Consider the following 27,387-nt stretch of genomic DNA (forward strand, 5'->3'; position numbering starts at 1 on the left):
ATCGCATGATGTTCAATGTGACGTGGGAAAACCCATCGACCCTGAATGTGACACAATGCTCATAGCCGGATCACTACAAAGAGCTTACCCTCTATCTAGCTCTCCTTAGAATCCAACGATGGCTAATTGGGAAATTGTCTCGTTTCGATTGATATTGTCCATCATTATTCTGCCACATATTAATGGTGTATCAAATATAGATTCAGATCAAGAGGACTATGTCACAGAGAGCTGGAGTGCGATTGACATACGTAAGCATAAAACTTAAACGGCTTATTAGTTGTAATGGTAGTTGAATTGTTAGCATACCTTCTCTATAATATACTTATACACATACCGAGAGAATGTGCCGCATGACCCTAGGGGTTTACAATGAAATTACGCCCCCTGTCAAATCTTATCTATTCATAAAATCAAACCAGGTTTATTGTCGCTTTTAATTTATATAGAACTTATGCCACAATATAAAATGATACACTTACCCAGACTTTGTTTAACATTTCAATGTTTTGACTATAGGTTGGCCAAATACCCGACCTGACATTTGGATCCCAAGTACAACAAGCATTGGTGAGAACTATTCCTCTTTGATTTAAAATTATATTAAAGTAAACTGTAATTCTACTCGTTTTGTTTAAATGTCAATATTTATTTCACAGACCTTCTCTTTGACATCATTATGAATCGCCGTATATATATTTCATTTCATTTCATTTATTGGTTCAACCATTAAAAAAAAAAACATTCAGAAAATATAAACAATATCTATTTATCTACATTATGATTCATCCTCATTATTGGCAGCCCCCACTCCCCTGGAATATTTGACAAGCTGTAGTGATATATACTGGAAATTCGATTTCGGCTTTCTGTTTCATTCTTGCGTTTTACTGTGATGAGTGCAAGTCGAAAAGCTTAAGTTATGGCTCTCTTCAATGCTATTCTCCAAATTTGATCTGTAATGTTAATACTAGTTGAAGGAACGGGGCACAAAGATGATAAGAGATAGCACTGAGGTATTATGTCTGCATGTATATCCCAGGTCGAAAAACCAGTTGAAACCAGTAGGGAACTGGTACCAGTTGAAACCAGTATATTCAAGTGTTTTTTAATATGGAAATTGAAACACCGCTAACTGAGACCATGCAGTTGAAGAAACATTTGACATCTGAGACCAGTTTATATTTCTAGTTGATTTACCAATTGATAACCAGTAGATTTACCAGTTGATATACCAGTTGATTATCCAGTAGAGACCAGTAATCTACTAAATATCTATCAGCTGCAGATGATGGGGGACAAGGGGCACGTGCCCCCACCCCCCCCCCCCCGGTAAAAAAAAAAGGGGGAAGGGGGAAAAGAAAAGGGAATAGAGGAAAAAGAAGAAAAGAGGGAGGAGAGAAAAGGGGAGAGGAGAAAAAGGAGCGGGAAAGGTAGAAAGGGGAAAAGAAAAATAATGAGAAGGGTAAAGAAAGGGGGATGATATTATAAGAAGGTGTTTTTTTACCGGGAAAGGAGCGGGGGGGGGGGCACGCAATATTGCAGTGTGCATAATACGTGGTAGGCGTGCTAGCTAGCTAGCTAGCTATCGCGCGCGCACGATATCGAGATCAGTTAAGTGATTGATTGTGGAAATTGTATATGTTACTGTAGTAAGTTGTTAATATACTTTTAAAGTATTTTGATGCATATTTCTAATTAATCATGTGGGTCCAGAAATGTCAGCTGCAGTAAGCCCATACTGTGGGCATGTATTTGTCTTATGTCTAGTGGTGAAAGAAGTTGAGTTCTCTCAAACAATTTACTGACATTGAGGACAAGAGTTATTTTTTTTTTATTTCAAGTACATACCACTACCAGTAGTTTTCTTCTGTTGGAAAAACAAATCCTTTACACATGCAAAATATTGATATCTATTTAATTCTTTATCTTTTTAGTGAAAATGATAAAAAGAAATTGTGTTTGGATATCAAATTTCATAAAATTTTCATGAACAGAGCATCTTTTCCTGCGATTCGTTGACATAGTTGTGGATCTCTTGGGCATATGATCATTTGCATATTATCCATGTTGACAGATTTATACTTGTGCAAACACTATTACTCTTCACATCCTACTCTCTTAAAAAAAAAGAGTGAATTTTCACTTTATTTTCACTTTCTTGGGAGTGACGTCCGTGATCACATGTTTAGGAGTGAAAATCGATTGATTTTAGAGTGCTCTCTAAGAAGAAAAGAGTGAATGTTCACTCTATTTTCACTACATTTTCACTCTCCAGAGGAGTGACGTCCGTGATCACTCGATTTTTTTAGAGAGTAATGCAACAAACATGTCATGTGGGACATGTTTGTTGTGATATCTTCACTTTGTGGAACCTGGTGTTTTTGCATAATATATGATCATTATTTGTGTTTATCGTTCATATCTAATTTCTATGTTTACAGCAGGCGCGTACGCAGGGGGGGGGGGGGGGGGGGTTTGGGGGGTTAAACCCCCCCTTTGGTATTTTTATGTGTATAAACCCCCCTAAAAAAAACCAAACCCCCCCCCCCCCCCCCTTTGGGTTTTTTTTTTTTTTTTTAATAAAAAAAAAAAAAAAAAAAAAAAAAATTATTCCCATGGCTGACCTAAAAAAGGCGACCTTAACCCCCCCCCCCCAACGGAGCAAAATGTCAAATTTTCAAATTTCTAGACCAAAAAAAAAAAGTGTCCTCTGACCCCCTCCCCCCCCCCCCCCCGCTTATTCGGCTGAGCCGTTGCGATTTTTTTGAGACCAAAAAAAAAAAAAAAAAGTGTCCCCTTGCCCCCCCCCCCCCCCCCTCATTCAGCGGCTGGCTGAGTCGATTTAAAAATGTTAACCCCCCCCCCCCTGAAAAAATTCTGCGTACGCGCCTGGTTTACAGCATTTGTAGGGTTTCATTTCATTTATCCACTTTCTACAAGCTGGCACATTAGGGATGAATGATATATGCTGGCTTGAAGTTACGGAAATATGTTCGGGAAGAAGTGGATTTCCGCTGCAATCATGTTAATATGTTGGTAGACCTCTGACCAGACATTTCCCCCTCAGAGTGAAAATGTCTGGAAGGAATGATGAAAATGTCTGGAAGGAAATTGAGATATAACAGATCCCTAACTGTGTCACACCATAATTCTGAAATGAAAACATACTTGAGTCTATACGTACTGTAATTAAGAATAATATTTTGAATAGATCTTCCATCTAATTGACACAAAGCATCTATTTCTATTCATGCAAATGATTTTAACAAGAAATCAAACTTCTTTGTCATTTTACACTGTATAGAAGGACCCGTTGTCTTTATACAAAAATAATCGCTATTTACAAGAAAATAAAGATGTCTTGGGCCAATTTGAGAGGAGGCCTTTTTATTTTTTACCAAACTAAGCGAGAAGCAAATTCAAAATCAACTTTCATGCCAGGCGGTAGCCCCCCCCCCCCAAAAAAAAAAAAGAAAGCACAAGAAGACGACAAAAAAAGAGATGGACAAAAGAGGGGAAAGAGAGAATTTTTGTGAGTTAAAGGAGAAAGGAAAAAAATGAAAGAGAATTAAACAATGATAGAAGAGAGGTGCTTTACTTTGTCTTTTTTAGAGTTCTAAAGAAAAATAAATGATATTTTATTCATATCTATTGGGAACAGGATACACTGTTGCAACATAAACTATTTGTGAAATCAGGAACGATTTAATTATACATATTTTCCGATAAAACACCAGTTCACAGATAAGATTTTCCGGGGGGGGGGGCAATTGTCCTTGGGGGTATTTTTCCGGGGGGTAATTTTCCAGGGGGGATTGCCCACCCCCACCCCCTGAGCGAAATATCGGTCCGCGCGATTTTCAATTTTTAAAACACACCCCTTGAAAAAATCCTGAGTACGCCACTGTACCAGTTGAGACCAGTATTCTACTGCCATGGTCCCATTCAGTAACAACTGGTATGCTATTTGACTTGTCCGATTTCAAACTGGTATTTCTATACAGGTTTCCAAATTGTTTTAACTGGTTTTCACTGGTACCAGTTTAGAACAGTTGAGACCGGTTCAAAACAATAGATACCACTTCGAAATCCTTACTGGTATCAACTGGAATTTCGACCTGGGTGGGTGGTATTGCTAGCTTGGAATACTAAATGAAACAGCTTCAAAAATTAATCGGATAAACAGAGAGAATAACGATATTAGACTTTGTTTGGCAATATATAATAAAGATATTTTAAAAATCCACATATCGGGAGATAATTAACCCATCAAGACATGAGGGGGAGTGCCAACCCTAGTCAAACACTTGACTTGAGCACACCAAAACAAAAATCAACGAACCTCTATTAAAACAGGGCTGTCAACTTTGTGTAAATGCCTCGAGAGAGAGATCGAATGCAACTTGTTTGTGGGCTTAACAGGGTGAGGGGGGGGGGGGGGGCGGGCGGGTAGTGAGCACTTAATTTTTTTCAATTTGTTTTTAAAAATAACTTTTTTACTCAACATCCCTCCCCCCTTCAGCCCCCAAAAGGGTAAAATTGTGGTTACCATGTTCGGCGAGAGGTTTTTTCATAAACCGGGAGATTCTACATCGAAGCGGTAGAACGAGAAGAAGGGCGTGGTGGCGTGAGTATAGTACCAGGGAGGGTGACAGCCCTAATTAAAATGTCCTCCCTTAAATACTCCTGATGTAGGGAGCCATCTTGAAGTTCGTTTGGTTAATGGACCACGCAACGCTACAGGTCGAGTCGAGGTACGGTACAACACCAGCAGTGCTTGGGGAACAGTATGTGATGATGGATGGAATTTGAACGACGCCAATGTCGTATGCAGAATGCTAGGGTTCCTCAAAGCATCAAGTGCACCAGTTGATGCTGAATATGGTGCAGGTTCTGGAGACATTCTTCTTGATGAAGTTGATTGTACTGGATCAGAAATTAGCCTCGAAGACTGCATCAAGAGTGAATTTGGAGTCCATAATTGTCTTCACAGTGAAGATGCTGGTGTCATCTGTACAGGTATGATCTAACCCTGATTGTGAAATTCGAAAAGTCTTAATATGTAATTCTTGTTTTTTTTCTCTATTTCAGTTATGTCTTCTCCTTTTCTCTCTCTTCAGTCCTCGCCTCACTTCTTCCCTTTCCTTTCTCTCTCTGTGTCTCCCTCTCACGCTCTTACTCTATACTTACTCCAAGCTCTACTTATATTTATATCTGCGTCTTTGTCTGATATCCTTGTTCTCTTCCATACTCAAAACCTGAATTCATAATATATCATTGTATTTCAGATCCTATCTTTCTTCAAGTCCGTCTTGTCGATGGTCCAAATAACAACTCGGGAAGAGTTGAGGTGTTCCAAGAAGGATCTTGGGGAACTATCTGTGACGATGGCTGGGATGGTAAAGACGCTAATGTTGTATGCAGAATGCTGGGGTTCTTCGGTGCAGCATACGCATCTGTACAAGCTACATACGGTGAAGGGGTAGGAGACATCTCACTCCGTAATGTGGATTGTATTGGGACAGAAATCAACTTGGGAACATGCTTCCACGACAGACCTGAACCTTTTGACTGTGCTCATGACGAAGATGCCGGTGCTGCCTGCTTGGTTCTAATACCAGGTATAATGTGAAAGGAATAGAATAGTCCTTAAATCCATCAATATGCAATTGTGTCCTGCTTATTTAGTTTGAAAACAAAATATCATGCTATAGATATATGAAGATAATTTTGAAACAATGTAAGACATATTCGTTTTTCGCTCAGTACACCTGTTTAGATTTTTTGTTCCATATATTTTAACCCTTCTTTTTCATTGTAATTTGAACAGATGATTCCGTGAGCTCGGCATCATCCTGGAATGGTAAGTAAAAAGAGAAAAAGAGAATCGAATAGCTGATAGATGCACGCTCTACTGCTTACTTTTTAACAAATTGATGATAAAAGAGCTTTGATTTCATGACAATCAACAGTGATAAGCAGGAATCTGCTGGGATACTTGTCTCGTTGAACCATGAAAGTATGATATATATAGATATAAAAGATTCCAGAAAGAACGGGAACAGGGGGGGGGGGGGATAAGTCACATTTTCCAATCGATACATCAGGGCATGAATACTGCTTTCTTAGGGAATAATACTTTTTTTTTTCTCGAATCCTAGTGTTTATATTATGAATTGGGCTCATACTTTCTGTTATCGGAAGATAAAACTAATCAGTATACTGTAATTTAAATTTAAATTTTTACTTTGATTATGAAGATGAAGGAACATTCGAGCTACAATGTCGAAACCTAAATTCGACCACGGATAAAGGTCTCACTACATCATCTACTGTCAACATAATCCCACACGTCGATGGTTCCGTTGACAATCAGAAATTATCTGTTGGCTGTACGTATACTTCACATGATGTATTTTACTATGGAGACACATGGGTTGCCTGTGCTGCACGAGATGATCTGGGAAACTACGTGACATGCGGTTTCACGGTCACCGTCAAAGGTATGTAACAAAAAGGAAAAATTACAACAACAGTAGTATAACATTGTATCAGCGATTCAGTAGACACTCGTGTTATTATAGAGTACTTCAGGAATTGATTATGGTTATACTTTGGTATAAATAGAAAAATCTAGTATACTTTCTCAAGGTCCTCACTATGTTTCAAGAAAATCTGCATCATTATTGAAAGTGCTGCAGAATAACAAAAAATAGCAATGCTGTTAAAATAACTCTAGTGCCTGGTATTTTTTGTTTGCCATTATCAGTTACTGTGATTTTCAACAATCACCTTTAATTCTTAGAGTTTTCAGTTTAGTTAATTTATATATTTTGGTATAAATAGAAAAATTTGGTATACTTTCTCAATGTACGCACTCTGTTTCATGAACACGAGAATTCCTGACTCCTAATTACCAGTGCTGCAAAGTTTACAGTTCGGTTAATGTACACGTTTTATTTGCAAAATATTACGTTGAATTCCTCTACCTTTATATAACTAATTAGAATCCAAAATCCTTCATTAATATTATTATTTTTGTTTTGTTTGCTACCACTCACTTTATTTTTGGTTGTCCCAAAATTTGTATTTCAAGATGGCGACCCTCCCCGTTTGGACTGCCCTGACGTAACTTCCACCACGGACCAAGGTCTTTCTACATCTTCCCACATCACCATCAACCCTCAGGCATCAGACAATACTGACCCTAGTCCGTATGTGATCTGCTCTCATACATCCAGTGATGTCTTCCAGTTTGGAGATACCAATGTTACCTGTCATGCTACGGACGAATCAGGAAACATTGGCAGGTGTATGTTCGCGGTTACAGTACAAGGTATGATACAACTTTAAATGTTATATGTTCGTTCAGGTACTGAATAAATATTAAGCAAAATAAGGAAGTTGAACTTAACATTTATTTAGGATTTAGGATGCTACGTATCATCATTCTAATAAACCAATTTGATATTTGTGAAATGTTTGTTCTTACCTAACCTATATCTCCTGGGCGATCGAAAGATGGAGTAAGTTCCGGAAGATATCATTAGCCGCAAATACCTGTATCTTGTTTCTTAAAAGGTCATTCTGTTGCTTGTCATGGATTGTTAACCCTCTACAGCCTGTGTGATTTCCTTATTGCTTACTGGTCGGTTTGACCGGGGTATAAAACAGAACGAATACACAACTAAATACTCCACCTCAAGCTCAAGGAGATAGACCAGCGACCAACTACATTTTAGTATGTATGCATCAAGGACAATCCAACTATCTGAACATCGTCGCAGTCTACCGGCCACCACCCTCGGCAGCCAATGGGCATACGGTGAATAGATTTTTAGATGAAATCGATGACTTCCTCAGCAGTTGTGCCATGCTGAATGGACAACTTCTGGTTGTAAGAGACTTCAATATCCACGTCGACGCCGCACAGAATAGAGAAAGTCACCAGTTTCTGAGTTCCATGTCAGCAGCAGGACTCCAGCCGTATGTGACGGGAATAATATGGGTCACACACTGGACTTAGTTATGTCACATAGTGAAAGTCATCTTGTGTCCAAGTGCTCAGTGATCGATAAAGGACTTTCATATCACTTCAATGTTTACTGTACTCTGAGGATTGTGAATCCAGATGTTGAGAAAAAGGTGACAATTACATCTCGGAACTATCGTGAACTTGACCGTAAGTTATTTGGCCAAGATCTTCTGAGAGCTTTCGGCTACCTGCCCGCAGATGATGCTAGTTCTGCATTAGACTCCTATAACGATGCTATCAGTTGCGTCCTAGACAATCATTATCCAGTGTCAACTCGCACGAGGAAACAACGACCCTGTGTACCATGGTACGACGCCAAGGTACACGAAGCTAGACAGCTGAGACGGAATCTTGAGCGAAAATGGCGAAAGACACAAGCGGCATGTGATCGTGAACTTTTCATCAAGCAGAAGAACTATATGTCACTCGGGTTATCCAGACTGCAAATAATTTTGTTTACACCGACGCATTTCTGACATCGATTCCTAAGAGTCTTTATATACTACTTGGAAGGGAAAATCTGCAATCGCCACACCACACCGATGATGATCTTCAGTTGAGTAATGACTTTGCGGACTACTTTGACGATAAGATCTCCAAAGTTAGACAATCTCTCGATTCCGCAACACTAGTAAGTGCTCTGCCACTGGTCACCGCCCCTCCTGTTATGCCAATCTCGCAAGGAAGCCCGGAGAGTGGGCCACCACTAACTGAGCTTGACCCTGTGAGCGATAGCGAGATCAAGAAGATTGTCCGATGAGCTGCTACAAAATCCTGTAATCTCGACCCACTGCCTACATGGCTTCTGAAAGACTGCGTCGAAATATTTATTCCTATCATGAGCCAGATTGTGAATTCGATCATCAGTTCTGGTGTATATACAGATAAGTTGAAGGAGGCTATCATCTTCCCTCTCTGCTGAAGAAGTCATCGCTTGACCACGAGGTCATGAAGAACTATCGTCCGGTATCGAATATCGCCTTCATGTCCAAAGTACTTGAGCTTGCAGTGTATACCAGACTACCGTCGTATATTATCTTCGTGATCATGATCTTCGTGAGCATTTCCAGTTAGCATACAAGCCTTCCACAGCACGGAAACTGTCCTGCTTCGTGTAAAGCAGGACATTCTTCAAGAGATTGACCAGAAGAGGGGAGTACTTCTTGTGCTACTAGATCTGAGTGCTGCCTTCAACACCATATATCATTCTATTCTGCTATCAAGACATCAGACTGAGTGTGTATAAGGGAGACAGCCCTTCAATGGTTTACATCGTATCTCACTGGACGTTCCTCACGTGTCTATGTGAAGGGGAAATATTCTGAAACTCATAGATACGGCGTTCCGCGGGGCTCAGTACTCGGGCCTCAGCTTTTCACAATGTACATCTGACCTTTTGGAGATATCATCAAACGCTATGGTCTACAGTAGCATCTTTACGCAGACGATACGCAGATTTATGGTAATTTTGATCCACGCAATCAAGCTAGTCCCGATGAAGCTTGCAATTAACTGGAAACATTGTATAGGCTAGTTGAGTCGATGGATACAAGCCATATGCTGAAGCTTAATGGAGACAAATCAGAAATCATCCTTCTGTTATCCAGCAGACTACGCCCTTCAGGTGATCTGAGCCTGCAGATTGGAAACGCCACTGTTGATCAATCAACAACTGTTAAAAATCTTGGTTTTTATTTTGACCAGACTTGAACATGTTCGTAGAGTGTGCCCAGTTGCCAATTTCTATAATGAGAAACATATGTCATAAAGGGAAAGTACCTTACAGGTGAAGCTTGTTGTCATGCAGTACGTTCTCCAGTTTTGAGCAGGCTTGATTACGGCAATTCCCTTCCGAGTGGCTCGTCTGGTGCTTGGTGCAAAGAAAAGAGAGCCATGTGCTCCTCTGTTGAAGCAACTACACTGGCTTCCCATCAAACAGCGATTTGAATTTAAACTAGCACTTTTAGTGTATAAGTGCTTGATGCATACAGCTCCACACTATCTGTCTATCATGCTTACTACTCCTCCAGTTTCCAGATACCACCTGCGTTCACGGAACGATCAAACACTATTACTGATCCCACGCACCACCACCAAGTCAGCCGAATGCTCATTCTCTTATGCTGGACCATCCACCTAGAACACAGAAGACACATTAAAAAAGAAACTTAAAACCCAACTCTTTCCATCTTGAATCCATGTACATTTTGAGTAGCTACATTTCTTTTCGTTCATAATATCTTAATTACTGTTCCTTGTTAATTGTTATGATTTGTATGTTTCTTTTCTGTTGTAATAGCGCTCAATTGGTATTGTCCATCATTCTTCTCCCACACTTCAATGGTTTATCAAATTCAGATTCAGATCCAGAGGATTGCAACACAGGGACCTGGAATGCAAATACCATACGTAAGCATAACATAAAAGGCTTTTTAGTTTTTTTGTTTAATGGTAGTTGTATTGATAATAGCATATACCTTATCTACTTCTACACTAGACCAAAAAATCTGTCTCTTTCATTTGTTAGCCTCTGATTTGGGTAGGGTCGGCTCCTCTATTTAGAGCCGACCCTACCCAAATAAGAGGCTAACGAACGAAAGAGACATAATTTTCCGTCTACTTCTACACATACCAAGAGAAAGTGCTGTGTGTCCCAAGGGGTTTACAATGAAATAACGCCCCCTGTCGAATCTTATCTATTCATAAAATCAAACCAGGTTTATTATCGCTTTTAATTTAGAACTTATGCCACAACATGAAATGATTCACTTAGCCAGACTTTACGACTGTTTTTTAAACATTTCAATGTTTTGATTATAGGTTGGTCAGGAATTCGACCTGACATTTGGATCCCGAGTACAACAAACATTGGTGAGAACTATTCCTCTTTGATTAAAAAATTATGTAAAACTATAATTATTTTACTCACTCTGTATAAATGTCAACAGTTGTTTCACAGAACTCCTCTTTTACATCACGCCTACATATTCTGGAACACCCGTTGTCACGTCAGAGTTGAGAATTCTCGCACTTATATCTATTTATCTACTTTACACATTCATCCTCATTATTGTCAGCCCCCAGTCCTCTGGAACATTTGACAAGATGTAGTGATATATACTGGAAATTAGATCTGTAATGTTAATACTAGTTGAAGGAACGGGGCACAAAGACGATAGGACTGGGGTATATGTCTTGGTGGTTATGCTAGCTTGGAATAAAAAATAAAACAGCTACAAAAATTAATCGGATAAACAGAGAGACTAACGATGTCAGATTTTGTTTGGCAATAATAGTGAGTTTTTTAAAATTCACATATGATATCGGAATAAACCCATCAAGACATGAGGGGCCTTGGCAACCGCAGTCAAACACTTGAATTAAGCACACACAAAAGTCAACAAGCCTCTATTAAAATGTCCTCCCTTACTCCCGATGTAGGGAGCCAGCTTGAAGTTCGTTTGGTTAATGGATCGAACAATGCTACAGGTCGAGTCGAGGTATGGTACAACGGTGCTTGGGGAACAGTATGTGATGATGGATGGGATTTGAACGACGCCAATGTCGTATGCAGAATGCTAGGGTTCTTCAAAGCGTCAAGTGCACCAGTCATGGCTGAATATGGTCCGGGTTCTGGAGACATTCTTCTTGATGAAGTTGATTGTACTGGCTCAGAAAGCAGCCTCGAAGACTGCATCAAGAGTGACTTTGCAGTCCATAATTGTCATCACGGCGAAGATGCTGGTGTCATCTGTACAGGTATGATGTAACCCTGTTTTTGAAATTCGAAAAGTCGTAATATGTAATTCTTGTTTTTTCTCCATTATAATTATGTCTTCTCCTTTTCTCTCTCTTCACTCCTCGTCTCATTTCTTCCCTTTCCTTTCTCTCTGTCTCTATTTGTCTTTCTCTGTCTCCCCCTCTCTCTCTCTCTCTCTCTCTCTCTCGCTCTTACTCTATACTTACTCTATACTCTATATCTGCGTCTTTGTCTGATATCCTTGTTCTCTTCCATACACAAATCCTGAATTCATAATATATCATCAAATTTCAGATCCTATCTTTCTTGATGTTCGTCTTGTCGATGGTCCAAATAACAACACGGGAAGAGTTGAAGTGCTAGAAAGGGGATCTTGGGGAACTATCTGTGACGATGGCTGGGATGGTAAAGACGCTAATGTTGTATGCAGAATGCTGGGGTTCTTCGGTGCAGCATACGCATCTGTACAAGCTACATACGGTGAAGGGGTAGGAGAAATCTCACTCCGTAATGTGGATTGTATTGGGACAGAAATCAACTTGGGAACATGCTTCCACGACAGACCTGAATCTTTTGACTGTGCTCATGACGAAGATGCCAGTGCTGCCTGCTTGGTTCTTATCCCAGGTATAATGTGAAAGGAATAGAATAGTCCTTAAATCCATTAATATTCAATTGTGTCCTGCTTATATAGTTTGAAAACAAAATATCATGTGACTAAAATTATACATTTTATAGATATCTTAAGATAATTTAAAAAAAACGTAAGACATATTTGTTTTTGCTCGGTACACTTATTTAGTTTTTTTTAACATATATTTTAACACTTCCTTTTCATTGTAATTTGAACAGATGATTCTGTGAGCTCGGCATCATCCTGGAATGGTAAGTAAAATGAGTAAAAGAGACTCGAATAGCTGATAGATGCCCGCTCTACTGCTTACCTCTTTACTTATTGATGATAAAAGAGGTTGATTTCCTGACACTTAACAGTGTTAAGCAGGAATCTGCCGGGATACTCGTCTCGTTTAATCATACAAGTATGATATATAAATATCAAAGATTCAAGAAAGAACGGGAATGTGGGGGGGGGGGGGGGGGAAGAAGTCCCATTTCCATCTGATACATCAGGGCATGCATACTGCTTTCTTAAAGACAAATATTTTTTTCTTCTTCTCGAATCCTAGTGTTTGTATTATGGATTGGGCTCATATCTGTTATCGGAAGATAAAACTAATCAGTATACTGTAATTTAAATGTTAATTCCGATATATCTGTTATCTGAAGATAAAACTAATCAGTATACTGTAATTTAAATGTTAATTTTTACATTGATTATGAAAATGAAGGACAATTCCGGCTACAATGTCCAGACCTCGTTTCAAGCACGGATAAAGGTCTTATTACATCATCTACTGTCAACATAATCCCACACGTCGATGGTTCCGTTGACAATCAGAAATTATCTGTTGGCTGTACGTATACTTCACATGATGTATTTTACTACGGAGACACTTGGGTTGCCTGTGCTGCACGAGATGATCTGGGAAACTATGTGACATGTGATTTCATGGTCACCGTCAAAGGTATGTAACAAAAAGAAAGAATTACAACAACAGTAGTATAACATTGTATCAGCGATTCAGTAGACACTCGTGTTATTATAGAGTACTTCAGGAATTGATTATTGTTATACTTCGGTATAAATAGAAAAATCACGTATTCTTTCTCAAGGTCCACACTCTGTTTCATGAACACAAGAATTCCTGAATCATAATTGCCAGTGCTGCAAAGTTTACAGTTCGGTTAAGGCCAAATAATTTTTTTTACATGTTTAGCGTCCTGTTTTTTTCGAAAAATAGGAAGGAGGAGGCCCTTTTCTTTCTTTCAAAATGGCCGCTCAAAATGGCCGCTCGATACTTTTCCCTGACAGTCGGGCTATTTTTCAAGATGACGGCCAACCCTTTTAAAAAAAAAAAATCAGAATTAGATCCATTTTAGCAGTGTTTTTCATGTTTTTTTCAACAAAAAAAATTCAAAAAAAAAATTCCCCCCCAAAAAAAATTCAAAAAATTTCAAAAAAAAAAATAAAAAAATAAATAAATAGGATTTGGCCCCCAAAAAGGAAGAGGGCGAGGACGCTAAACATGTATATTTTTTTAAATGGCCTAATGTACAAGTTTTATTGGCAAAATATTTCGTTGAATTCCTCTACCTTTATATAACTAATTAGAATCCAAAATCCTTGATCAACTTTATGATTGTTGTTTGTTTGTTTGCAATGTTGGGGTCTGTAATTAGTAAAGATACTTTAAGATCCAGTCAGTTACACTACATTGCCCACCCCCCCCCCCACATACAATAAAGAAATCCCCAAAACATACATGTTCTCCATTTTAGTTTATGGTGTTGGATGGTTCAGCCACTGAGAGGAGTCACTGGCATCATGGGTAGGGTAGGGTACTACACCGGTAATTAAGTGATGCGAGAACATACGGCCATAGTGTAAGAGGATATGTGGCAGGGGTCGTTAAACTTTTTTTTAACACTTTGAACTTGGCCGTTTTCTGTTTTTGGGGATTACCTTTCCACCATTACATACATTTGTGCCGCAATTTGGGGTCCAACCCACCTTATTTTTATTTTGTTCCAAAATTTGTATTTCAAGATGGCTACCCTCCCTGTTTGGGCTGCCCCGACGTAACTTCCACCACGGACCAAGGTCTTCGTACATCTTCCCACATTACCATCAACCCTCATGCATCAGACATTACTGATCTTAGTCTGCCTGTGATCTGCTCTCATACATCCAGTGATGTCTTCCAGTTTGGAGATACCAATGTTACCTGTAATGCTACAGATGAATCAGGAAACATTGGCAGGTGTATGTTCGTGGTTACAGTACAAGGTATGATACAACTTGCAATGCTATCTGTTCGTTCAGGTATCGTGAATAAATAAGCAAAACGAGGAAGTTGAACTAAACATTCAGTTAGGATTTAAGATGCTACGTACACTATAAGTTCTAATGTTTTAGTTTTGACTTGTTTTCGCAGACAACGAGCCTCCTCGCTGGGAATGCCGTGACCAAACATCCATCGCGGATCAAGACCTTGCTAGCATTGCTTTCATCTCATCTGTGTCAGACAACGTAGATCCCAATCCGTCCATTAACTGCTCTCACACATCCATAGATCTTTCTCATCTTGGAGACACTAGCATCACATGTGAAGCTAAAGATTCTTCTGGAAACATTGCCGTCTGTACTTTTATGTTTACTGTACAAGGTAATGACCATTGCGACCAGGCTTTGTAAATGTATCTATACCTGAAAATACACTAATTCTATCATAATGTTTTTATAAATATTATTATTACTATTACCTCCTGCATAACCAATATCTCCACGGCGAAAGATGGAGTAAGTTCCAGAAGATATCCCTGGCTATACAAATACCTGTACCTTCTTTCTGAAAAGGTCATTTTAGTGGCTTGTCATGGATTTTTAACCCTGTAAAACCTATGTAATTTCTTCATCGCTTACCGTTACCCGATGCGAAGCTGATGTTTGACCGAATTTTTGTTGTTTCTTGATTCTTGGGGGGGGGGGGGGGTGGCTGTAAAGCTCTCCACTCCCTAATCCCCATTTCTGCTTCATATGCCTACGTTAATTATTTAATCTCTCTCTCTCCCTTTCTCTGGGTAAAAAAAAATCAACAGACCCTTGTATGGTTCGTGATCCGTGTATCAATGGTAAATGTAGCTATATCGGATCAGGACCATACCAATGTGACTGCTATGATCAATACGAGGGTACTCGTTGTGATGTCATCCCTCACCCCACTCGTGAGTCTTTACTAGTTTTCAAAATATTGTGTCTATCAAGTAAAAATGTAATCGAATGAAATCCGTTCAATAACAATGAATTTTGTAACTGGTCGATTAGATTTTGGACGTGGCAGGTTAAATAGCGGGTGCCAGTAATAAATAATAACATGGAAGTCATATTGGTTGTTTTGTTCTAGGTTTGATCAAAAATTTCCTGGCATGGATGTTCATCAATTTACATTGTTGAATAGTTATGGTAACTACCTTAAAAATGATGTTCATGTTATTTTATCTGAGCAGAAAAATAAGTGAGTAGATATGAAATAGGCTGAATGCATTTGAACTGTTCCATGGGCAATGATAAGCTTAACCTCATAATCTTTGTGTACTAGATGGCTGCCTTATGGCCACTGACCTATGATAAGAACAATAATATTGATGTATAATAATATGGATTTATATAGCGCTTAATACGAAATACCGTCTCTAAGCGCTTTACAGATATTATGACTCCGGTCATCGTATTCTTCATTCACATACATTGTACACCATCTCCACTCCCTTGGGAATACTCCTACTGTATGGTCACTGTAAGGGCATATGGCAGTTACTAACACAAAAGCCTTTTTATTTCATTCTATGAGGTCCCCATTTCTCTCCTGGGTACGGAGTGGCAAATGTAGATTAATACTTTACGAAAAGACATTAGTGCCGTGTCGAGCATCGAACCCACGACCTTTGAATTTCAAGTCAAGTGCTTTTAGACCGCTCGACTATGGCACCTCTTACTCCTGTGATCCCAACTGTTTTCGATATACAGATCCTGTTGAAGTAGCAGGTCATCCTGAGAGCCACACGGTGAAGATGGGCACCCCCGTAGAGTTCACATGCAGCTTCAGCAATGCTAAATCTTACATGTGGTACAAAGATGAGCACCCTGTACCCAGCATGAGAAATCAGCATACTCTACGTATACCATCAGTTTCCGAAAGTGATATTGGATATTACTTCTGCCGAGGCTTTGGAATTGGACCATATAAAGACACGAAGATGGCATCTATCTACATTGAAGGTGTGGTTAAAGAATGTCATGTTTTGCTCTTATCTTTCCATCAATATGCTTGCCCTATACTGCAGGACCTGAAATCTGTTTTATTTTATTTATTTATTTTTACATATTATTGACTGGTAGGGTATGTAATATAACAATTTTTGGATCGCTGAAGGGGTTATATTTTCCAAAGTAGTAATATGATCAAAAAATATATTAAAAAAGGAAATGCATGCATTATATTTTTCTTTGGATTTAGGCAGGCCCCCTCAACTGCATTCTGGTTGACTTTGCGTTAAATGCGTGCAGCTGAGACACACGCGCAGCCTTATTCACTTTTGTACGCGTTATACCCACGAATAAAGAAGGAAAAGTGTTGTTATCGGTACTCAACTCAATGGTACTCAACAGATCGTTGTGTCATGTGACACATTTTAAGCAAATTGGATACTTGCTAAAAAAAACAAACACCATAGCTTATATCACAATATAGTGTGCACACATCTTTTTCCGAAGACCGGATTGGTATACCTTTTATGCAGTGTATATTGAAGGATGGTATATTATTTCAAGGCAACTCAATTTTGAAAGAGTCATTTAAAAATAATACGAAAAAATTATAAGTAAAAGGCAATAACGATGTTCCGGAAACTACAACATTAGGGACTTTTAGATTGAGTGGACGAGAACACGACGAACGCCGACTGATCATGCGTGTCAACGTACTCAACTGCCCATGTTGACTACAATTAGAAATCTTTTAGATTGCACTCGGCGATATACATGCATGCAGTAAATAAAACTATGAATATGATGGACAAAGAAAGAGGACAAATATACAGTTCCTCATTCTACCCTCAACAATAGGCCATTTTCGTAATGTAACCAAATTTAATGCATACGTCTTTGTGAAGTGCCTCAATACAGATTATTTCATTCAATAGACAGAATCCGAACTGCATACATTAATTGTTGCCAGGTTGGACAACATGATGGCTTGACCTACCTAGCAACACTTAATATATGTAGTTGCATTCTGACTATTGAAATACTATTATTCCTATCAGGTGAATGAAATAATTTGTATTGAGGCACTTCACAAAGACTTAATATGCATTAAATTTGGTTACATTACGAAAATGGCCTACTGCTGTGGTAGAACATCCCTTCACTGCTATTATGTAAAAATGTGTAGAACAGGTGAATAAGCATGTGACACCTGTTCTACACATTATTACATAAATAGCATGGAAGGGATGTTCCTTTGTCTACCTGAGGAACTGTATATTTTATGCGCACGCGGCATATACTAGTACCGTACTAGATTTAGGAAAATCAAGGTTGACGCATTCTCGATCGCCGACTAAGACGACGTGACGCATGCGCAGTGCCTTAAAATGACGTCACACGTTGCAGTCAAAGCTGTTGACGTGCAAATCTAAAAGTCCCTAATATACAAATAACGACCCAGAGTGCAATAGCGGTGAATGCGGTACGCGCGAGGTTTCTTTAGATTGGTGCCGCTCTGAGCCATTTTATAAACGAATATAATATTTTGACGTTTCTCTCTATGCAGATTTGACCAATATCCACCTTTCTAATTTAAAATTCAATCTCACTTCGAATGATGACCTCTCTGACCGTACTTCTCTCAGCTATCTCGAGATATCGCTTAACATCGGCAATTATGTAAGTTCTAAGAAATATAAGAAAGATTGAATACATGGACAAAACATGCACACAGATATGACCACAATACATCGGATCAACGCTAGGAAGACTTATATTAAAATATGCCTTAAAACAGTGTACAGTGTAAACCCGATGACTGCGATTTTAAATGTTTGAAAGATCAAAGGGCGTTTGATATTTAATCAACGTTTGAAATTATTTTGTCTTTATTAGCCTACCACCACCTTTTATAGAAAAATCAAATAAAAAATATTCAAACAATTCTAATAAAATACAAATATACACTGTCTTGAGAGGTTCTGGTTAAAACTATGCGCAAGAGGTGACTCTAATAGCATTTGCTTCGGGGCTGTCCCTCAGCAAATGGTACTATTGGAGTCACCGAGGCTCATAGTTTTAACCAGTACCTCGAAAAGAAGGCAGGGTATATTTTTTTTAGACCATGCATCAACAAAATATATTTTTCAGATTTAATTTTTTAAACATTTGGAATTTTAATAACATTTATTAAATTATTAAAAAAAACATTTTACAGCTCTAATAAAAAAATTAAATTAAAAGAGAATTATCATTTTGTTTTTCAACTCCCAAATACTACTTTTTCAGAGCAACCTTAAAATGGTTAAAATAGTTCAGGTTACGTGAGGAGCTCTCAACCAATCAAAAATCAATAAAAAAATTTATGCAGGATATAATATAAAATTATTGAATTACATGAAATGTATGTGACAACTGAAATATAAAATATACATAGATATAATTGAAAACTTGAAAGTATGGAGGTAAATCAAAGAATCAAGATAAATATAGAAGCCAATTTTAACAAACATGAATGCTTGAGTCTACAGCAGCCGGGAGGGGGAGGAGGGGGGGGGGGGGGGCACATGAGGCTGTTATAGGAGTAGGTAGGGGGAGGGAGTGTTACGTATAAAGATTCTATGTACCTCTTATGTGTATATAGTATTTTCAAAATAGAAATAAATGTATTTAAAACAAAATCGTATTACATCATGATACTTTTCGTGTTTTTGATAAGGTTCTTGAAGGTCTTAAGAATGATGCCTCTTTCAAGGACCTGTCACCATTGGTGGTATGTAGCAACCTCACCAGACGAGGAGGTGTGATTGCTGACCTGAATGTCTACATCAAGAATTCCAAACTGACTGCATTTCATGAACTAGATCTTGTTAGTCAAGCTCTTTACATATTGGCTGAAAATTCGAATGGCTTTCTCGATGTAAGCAGTGTAGAGATTGAGAACACAGGTAAGGATTAGTCATGGATCATCTTTTTTTATTGGGAGTCAATCTTGACTTTTACTAACAAACTAATAATCCCCAAATAGATTGGCACAGAATCATTTTACGACTGTTAAAGATTACACATAATTATTGTCTGTATCTTTTATTGTCATAGACAATTTATAGTAATTCGGAGATGAGCCAGAGAAATATGCCTTTTAAAGAATGTGATTGTGAGTAGTTTTGCTGTACGTTTAGAGTCTTTATAATATTGTTCGTATAAAACAGTTTCTGTATTTTAGAATGACTTAATCCAGTTTTTAATAGAAATGCTAAACCATCATCAGAACTCAAAACTGTCTCATTACATCAGAAACGAAAATGGTATTACGTTAAGAGCTTGCTCCTTATATCTTTTTTTTTTTTTTAAATATTCATGGATCCCAGCGATTTGTAAGAATATGACATGGATGTCATCGCGTTTTGGACTAATCAGTTTCCTAGAGGGTGAGAACGGAACATGGTCGAACTCAACTGAAGTATGTCCATTCAACACAGCAAACGGTAAATTAGGATACTTCTCTTCCCTTTAAGAAATTTAAATGTAATTAGTAATTCTGAGTCTAATTGATTTGAATTAACAAATGAGCCACTCTTAGAAAATGTATTCCCAAAAATTGCACAGAAGAAATTTGCATCAATAAAATTATATGAACATAAGAGGATTTAAGTTTTTACAGCTTCATATTTGTATTTTCTAATTATATGCTTTTGTCATCATTATTCATATGATTTTATCAAGCAACTTCCCATACAAAAATAATGAAATCCTTATTTAATGAATTTCATTAATGGTATAAGGGATAGTAAATTGTTGTGAATTTGTCTGACAGCTGACCAACCAATCGGTCGTACCATATGCGTCGGTGATCTGATTTCACAGAGTACATGGCTTCCCGATCCCATGGATAACTGTGGACAATTCAGAAATGTCGGAGATTTACTTAGCCAGCTTTCAACGGTAATTTAAATATTGAGATATCTATTTCAGCCGTTTCAAGAAAATTGTCTTGAATTGTCACAACACTGTCACGGGAGCACTCATTATGAATTATTAGAGACTGAAAACCATCAATTTTCATCAAGCCTATTTCAATGTAGCTTTGAATTTTATTATTTATTGGACACATCCTAGAAATGAAATAGCATTATAACATCCCAATGAATGAAATAGAAATGAACATTCTGTGATAAGTTGTTATATATGCTCAGAAATGAAAACAGGTGGGCTAATACCTTCTCTGAATGAAGGCAGAATGTACCTAGGCTCTTTTGTGAGCAATATTTAGAGATTAAAAAGGGGATTCTGCCATAAAAATGGACACCCCTGGTCCCGTAGAAAGGAGACGGTTGTAGAGACATCTATACTATCCATTTTGTTTGAATGACTCTATAGAACAATAATGCACTCAACTGTGTTCTGATGGTTGTAAGACAAGAAATATTTTCAGCTAAATTACGAAATCAACTACCATCATTTGATATAATTTTATCAGCTGTAAAACGTTATTATGAAATGGAAAAATATATATACCAAACAAATCTCAGAGAGAATAAACTAAAAAAGAAATGGTTTCACTTTAGAAAATATTTTGAGAGTGTTGGAAATGTGCTAACATAAACATGATCATGTATTTTATGTTTGGTGTTTTTTAAAAATTATATATTTAAAGTACTAATTTTGTCATAAATGTTTGTTTTTATCTGCCACAAAAGTTTTTGGCCGTGATGATTATTATCTGTGTCAAGCCATTATGTATGGAAATTATTTCTTTAATTATATGTATATGATATATGGATGTTCTGTATATGATGAAATTTGTTTTGAAAATAAAGAACCCTGTGGAAGGGGAAAAAAAATAAATAAATAAAAGCAAACACAATCGGACTAATATTCATATCGTTTGTTCCAAGGTTACCGTTTCAGATGAGAATGTTGCTAAGCTCAGTGAAGACGTCAGTTTGGTGACAAGTAACACTGGTGATATCTCCTCTGATGACATTTTTTCGATTGCAAATATAGTTTCAAATATAAGTGCTCGAACGAACTACAGTGAAAAGGTATTTCTTAATTTAGTCTCGCGAATACAACACTTCAAAAATATGTTATGTAATGTGTCTCTTAGTTTTAATTCAATTTGTTGTGAAACGTGTCCAGTAAATCCATACATATACAATTATTACGACTCAAGTTTTTGTCTTTTCACTGGCCAACTGAACCCGGCTATATTACTAAAATAAAGACCATTTAATTGTAGGCCATTCATTGTGAATATTTGAATTTGCCATTTTGTTTAAGATCTTGTCAAATCCGACTGTCCAAATGTTATCCCCAATCACACCTGTGTTTGAAGTTTTCATTTCATACTAATAATGCTACTGCTTTCAGAATATGTAAGTGAATGTATTTACTTGATTTTGAATAACAGGTTACTGCATCTATTGTTGCCATAGTGAGTAACATCGCTGATGTTGACACAGAAACACTTGAATCAGCATCAGCCTCTGTCAGTGATGTCGTAAAAGTATTTGAGCAGCAGATCAAAAGTGTACCTATAGAGGACGGTGACAATTTCAGCTTTCAACAACCAAATATTGCCGTGCAGGTACGTAGAAGTTTTGAACTATGTCGAATAAAACGCTGATTATATCTGAATTTTGTCCCCTTGGCCGGGCAGGAAAGACCAACATTTATGTAGTAACTGTGATTATAGTTGACATTTACTAACGCTCCTCAAAATAAGATATCTGTCAATGACACGTGCAAAGATGAAATTCATTTCCCCACTAGTATACTATCACCAAAGCAACGTTCTTATTTGACTGTTTTACCAATTCTGTTTTTCTGAACTTTTCAGGTCCAAAGCGTACCTACCGATGTCATCTCAAATGGTCTAGTCCTCTCGTTAACAGGAGACACCAATTCTGATCTGACGAAATTTGACACCAACATCCAAACTTCAAATGAAAATCAAGCTGAAGCTACAAAACCAGATACCATTGCTGTTGTGAACATACCACCTGCGATTTCTTTCGCTTTACCATTGATATCTGGAGGAAGTTCTAATACGAACGGCTTTGTTCGCGTGATCTTCAGTGTCTTTTCCACACCAGCCCTTTTCATTTCTAAATCATTGAAGAACTCGAGTGTAGGAACTAACCAATCTGCTAACACACCTGTAATATCACTGAGCATCGGGGACGAGAAAATAGAAGATCTGATAGAACCCATCAATTTTACTTTTACCCCGATAGAGGTAGGCCCTTACGGAGTTTCATTTTCAAAGTTACTGCATAGATATAAATAAATGAGTATGAGTTTGAGTATTATTTCCAATGTGTTATAATTATTTCGGTTTTATAATCAATTTCACAGTATACAGTGTATCAGACAAGGACATGTTATTAGCATTAGTTGACCACCTATGAAAACAACTATAGTCGTGTGCACTATGTTCTCAATTTGAATTTTCTCACAAGACTGGTCTGACGAACCCGTCGTGTTCATACTGGGATATTGGATGTAGTAACTGGTCACAAGAAGGGTGTCAGCTTCTTTCAACATCTGGCATTATCTCATCCAATGATAACAACTGGGATCCTCCATCTGATGAGAAGGAGAAGATCGTTTGTGGATGTAACCATCTCACCAACTTTGCCGTCCTTATGGTAAGATTTTTCTTTCTTTCATAGTAGTATGTATTTTATTTTCAAAGCACGTCGCCTGGGAATCACATGGGATTGCAAGATCTCCACCTGTATATATTTTTTTGTATATTTTGTTGTTGTAGTTAATTGATATAGTTTATATGTTATATAGCCCTATGTTTTGGTTGTGTAAAATGAGCTGGATAATAAAATTGTGATAATTTATTCTATTTGTAGGATATTCCGAGAGAGGAACGGTCTTCTGAGCAATCTAACTCCAGTATGTTGGTAATGTATGGTCTATTGCAAACATGTGCTCTGGTGAAGCTATGATTTTCTTAAGAATGTACATTTAAAGACAAATGTAATGCCAGGGCTAAATTTGTGTCATTATCTCTGATAATATAATGGTTCTTTTGGAGTTTTAGGTAATTTTGAAGACAAATATCATATTAAGAGAAAGGGACGTAGTATAGAAGGACCTTTGTACAACCAACACTATGATGTGTTTTCACAATAAGGAGGTATCCAAGCTACCTTTGTACCAAACTTTTAGGACTTTTATCTTAATTTACCGCTAAATTATCCCACTTTGAAGGAAAAATATGCATCTAAACAATTAAACAAGGTATGACTTCAAAAAGTTTCTCTTGTTTTACACTCCTTCATTTAGGATGTGTAATATATCATTGAGATAATGCTTGTGTTAGGGAGATATACACATACATAATACTAACATTGCTAATCCTTTGTTTAAGTTTGAAATTTCAGCAGGAGGATGTGGCGGATGTGACAAAAACAGATGTGAAAGGACATTTCAAAACTTGAACATTAAATAAAGGCCATAACCCTATCACTGCTTATTGAACAATCCGCACAAATCAAATCGACAATCGGAAAAGGAATTTGTTTACTTCATAACATAATTTTATTTTATTTCACAGACCTTCTCTTTTACATCATTATGAATTGCCGTAGTTATCTAGTTATCTAGTTATCTACATTACCAATTCGTCCTCATTATTGTCAGCCCCCAGTCCTCTGGAACATTTGACAAGCTGTAGTGATATATACTGGAAATTAGATCTGTAATGTTAATACTAGTTGAAGGAACAGGGCACAAAGACGATAGGACTGGGGTATATGTCTGGATGGTAATGCTAGCTTGGAATAAGAAATGAAACAGCTACAACAATTTATCGGATAAACAGAGAGAATAACGATATTAAGTTTTGTTTTTTATGATTTTTTTAAAATCCACATATCGGGAGATAATTAACCGGTCAAGACATAAGGGGGCTTGGCAACACTAGTCAAACGCTTGAATTAAGCACACACAAAAAAGTCAACGAACCTCAATTTAAATGTCCTCCCTTACTCCTGATGTAGGGAGCCAGCTTGAAGTTCGTTTGGTTGATGGACCAAACAATGCTACAGGTCGAGTCGAGGTACGGTACAACACCAGCAGTGCTTGGGGAACAGTATGTGATGATGGATGGGATTTGAACGACGCCAATGTCGTATGCAGAATGCTAGGGTTCTTCAAAGCGTCAAGTGCACCAGTCATGGCTGAATATGGTGCTGGTTCTGGAGACATTCTTCTTGATGAAGTTGATTGTACTGGATCAGAAAGCAGCCTTGAAGAATGCATCAAGAGTGAATTTGGAGTCAATAATTGTCATCACAGCGAAGATGCTAGTGTCATCTGTACAGGTATGGTGTAACCCTGTTTGTGACATTCAACAAGTCTTAATATGTTAGTCTTGTTTTTTTCTCCATATCTTCTCCATATCCCTCTCTTCACTGCTTCCCTTTCCTTTCTCTCTCTCTGTCTCCCTCTCTCGCTCTTACTCTATACTTACTCTAAACTCTACTTATATTTATATCTGTATCTCTGTCTGATATCCTTGTTCTCTTCTATACTCAAAACCTGAATTCATAATATATCATCAAATTTCAGATCCTATCTCTCTTGATGTCCGTCTTGTCGATGGTCCAAACAACAACTCGGGAAGAGTTGAAGTGCTAGAAAGGGGATCTTGGGGAACTATCTGTGACGATGGCTGGGATGCAAAAGACGCTAATGTTGTATGCAGAATGCTGGGGTTCTTCGGTGCAGCATATGCACCTGTGCAAGCTACATACGGTGAAGGGGTAGGAGACATCTCACTCCGTAATGTGGATTGTATTGGGACAGAAATCAACTTGGGAACATGTTTCCACGATAGACCTGAACCTTTCGACTGTGCTCATGACGAAGATGCCGGTGCTGCCTGCTTGGTTTTTATCCCAGGTATAATGTGAAGAGAATAGAATAGCCCTTAAAATCCATCAATATGCAATTGTGTCCTGCTTGTATAGTTTGAAAACAAAATATCATGTGACTAAAATTATACATTTTATATATATCTGAAGATAATTTTAAAACAATGTAAGACATATTTTTTTTTTGCTCGGTACACCTATATAGGTTTTTGTTACATATATTTTAACACTTCCTTTTCATTGTAATTTGAACAGATGATTCTGTGAGCTCGGCATCATCCTGGAATGGTAAGTAAAAAGAGAAAAAAAGAATAGCTGATAGATGCCCGCTCTACATCTTACCTCTTTACTTATTGATGATAAAAGAGCTTTGATTTCAGGACAATCAACAGTGATAAGCAAGAATCTGCCTGGATAATTGTCTCGTTGAACCATAAACGTATGATATATTTAAATATCAACGATTCCAGAAAGAACGGGAATAGGGGGGGGGGGGGAAGGAGTCACATTGGCCAACTGATACGTCAGGACACGCATTCTGCTTTCTTAAGGAATAATACTCTCTTTCGAATCCAAGTGTGTGTATATTATGAATTGAGCTCATACTATCTGTTATCACTGTAATTTAAATGTTGATCTTTACATTGATTATGAAAATGAAGGAACATTCTGGCTACAATGTCCAGACCTCGTATCAAGCACGGATAAAGGTCTTATTACATCATCTACTGTCATCATATCTCCACGCGTGCATGCTGGTTCCGCTGACAATCAGGACTTCTCTGTGGGCTGTACGTATACTTCACATGATGTATTTGACTATGGAGACACTTGGGTTGACTGTGCTGCACGAGATGATCTGGGAAACTATGTGACATGTGATTTCAAGGTCAACGTTACAGGTACGTAACAAAAAGGAAAAATTACAACAGTATTATAAATTCGACCAATCAAATGGCTAGATTTCTAAAGAAAGGTATATAGATAAGTTCTATTTGCAAAATATTATGTTGAATTCCTCTAGATCTACAATTAGAATCCAAAATCCTTTATCAACTTTATGATTGTTGTTTGTTTGTTTGCAATGTTGGGGTCTGTAATTAGTAAAGATACTTTAAGATCCAGTCAGTTACACTACATTGCCCAACCCCCCCCCCCCACACACAATAAAGAAATCCCCAAAACATACATGTTCTCCATTTTAGTTCATGGTGTTGGATGGTTCAGCCACTGAGAGGAGTCACTGGCATCATGGGTAGGGTAGGGTAGGGTACTACACCGGTAATTAAGTGATGCGAGAACACACGGCCATAGTGTAAGAGGATATGTAGGAGGGGTCAGTTTAAAACTTAAACAAAAAACACGTTGAACTTGGCCGTTTTCTTTTTTTGGGGTTACCTTTTCACCATTTCATACATTTTGTGCCCCCAGAATTAGGCCACCACTCACTTTATTTGTGGTTGTCCCGAAATTTGTATTTCAAGATGACGACCCTCCTCGTTTGGACTGCCCTGACATAACTTCCACCACGGACCAAGGTCTTCCTACATCTTCCCACATCACCATCAACCCAAGGGCATCAGACAACACTGATCCTAGTCCGTATGTGATCTGCTCTCATACATCCCGTCATGCCTTCTACTTTGGAGATACCGATCTTACCTGTATTGCTACGGATGAATCAGGAAACATTGGCATGTGTATGTTCGTGGTTACAGTACAAGGTATGATACATCTTTAAATGCTATATGTTCGTTCAGGTACTGAATAAGTATTAAGCAAAAGAAGGAAGTTGATCTTCACA

At 37.9% G+C, this 27,387-nt stretch overlaps 1 protein-coding gene across 1 annotated transcript; it reads left to right on the plus strand.

The window, feature by feature from the left end:
- On the plus strand, window positions 1-27,339 carry LOC589534. Its single transcript, XM_030982496.1, has 31 exons — window positions 1-251; window positions 520-570; window positions 4,699-5,022; window positions 5,292-5,624; window positions 5,834-5,866; window positions 6,264-6,506; window positions 7,100-7,339; window positions 10,397-10,447; window positions 10,859-10,909; window positions 11,480-11,797; window positions 12,093-12,425; window positions 12,651-12,683; window positions 13,148-13,384; window positions 14,467-14,706; window positions 14,855-15,085; window positions 15,519-15,644; window positions 16,447-16,698; window positions 18,254-18,366; window positions 19,406-19,634; window positions 20,058-20,174; window positions 20,504-20,631; window positions 21,585-21,731; window positions 22,100-22,276; window positions 22,529-22,927; window positions 23,151-23,339; window positions 23,556-23,598; window positions 24,708-25,031; window positions 25,279-25,611; window positions 25,839-25,871; window positions 26,246-26,485; window positions 27,068-27,339. The coding sequence occupies exons 1-31, from the start codon at window positions 119-121 to the stop codon at window positions 27,322-27,324; spliced, it is 5,958 nt and encodes a 1,985-aa protein (XP_030838356.1). The 5' UTR covers window positions 1-118; the 3' UTR covers window positions 27,325-27,339.
- The last annotated feature ends 48 nt before the right edge of the window (window positions 27,340-27,387 follow it).

Source organism: Strongylocentrotus purpuratus, unplaced genomic scaffold, assembly GCF_000002235.5.
Source record: "Strongylocentrotus purpuratus isolate Spur 01 unplaced genomic scaffold, Spur_5.0 spur5_scaffold_12, whole genome shotgun sequence".
Classification (NCBI taxonomy): Eukaryota; Metazoa; Echinodermata; class Echinoidea; order Camarodonta; family Strongylocentrotidae; genus Strongylocentrotus; species Strongylocentrotus purpuratus.

Bases quoted from the DNA above. Each gene is read 5' to 3' on its own strand.
- LOC589534 (XM_030982496.1), top strand. From the start codon at position 119: ATGGCTAATTGGGAAATTGTCTCGTTTCGATTGATATTGTCCATCATT. The intron at 5,867-6,263 runs GTAAGTAAAAAG...TTGATTATGAAG, and splicing joins CTCGGCATCATCCTGGAATG to ATGAAGGAACATTCGAGCTA. The intron at 23,599-24,707 runs GTATGTTGGTAA...CTCCTGATGTAG, and splicing joins TTCTGAGCAATCTAACTCCA to GGAGCCAGCTTGAAGTTCGT.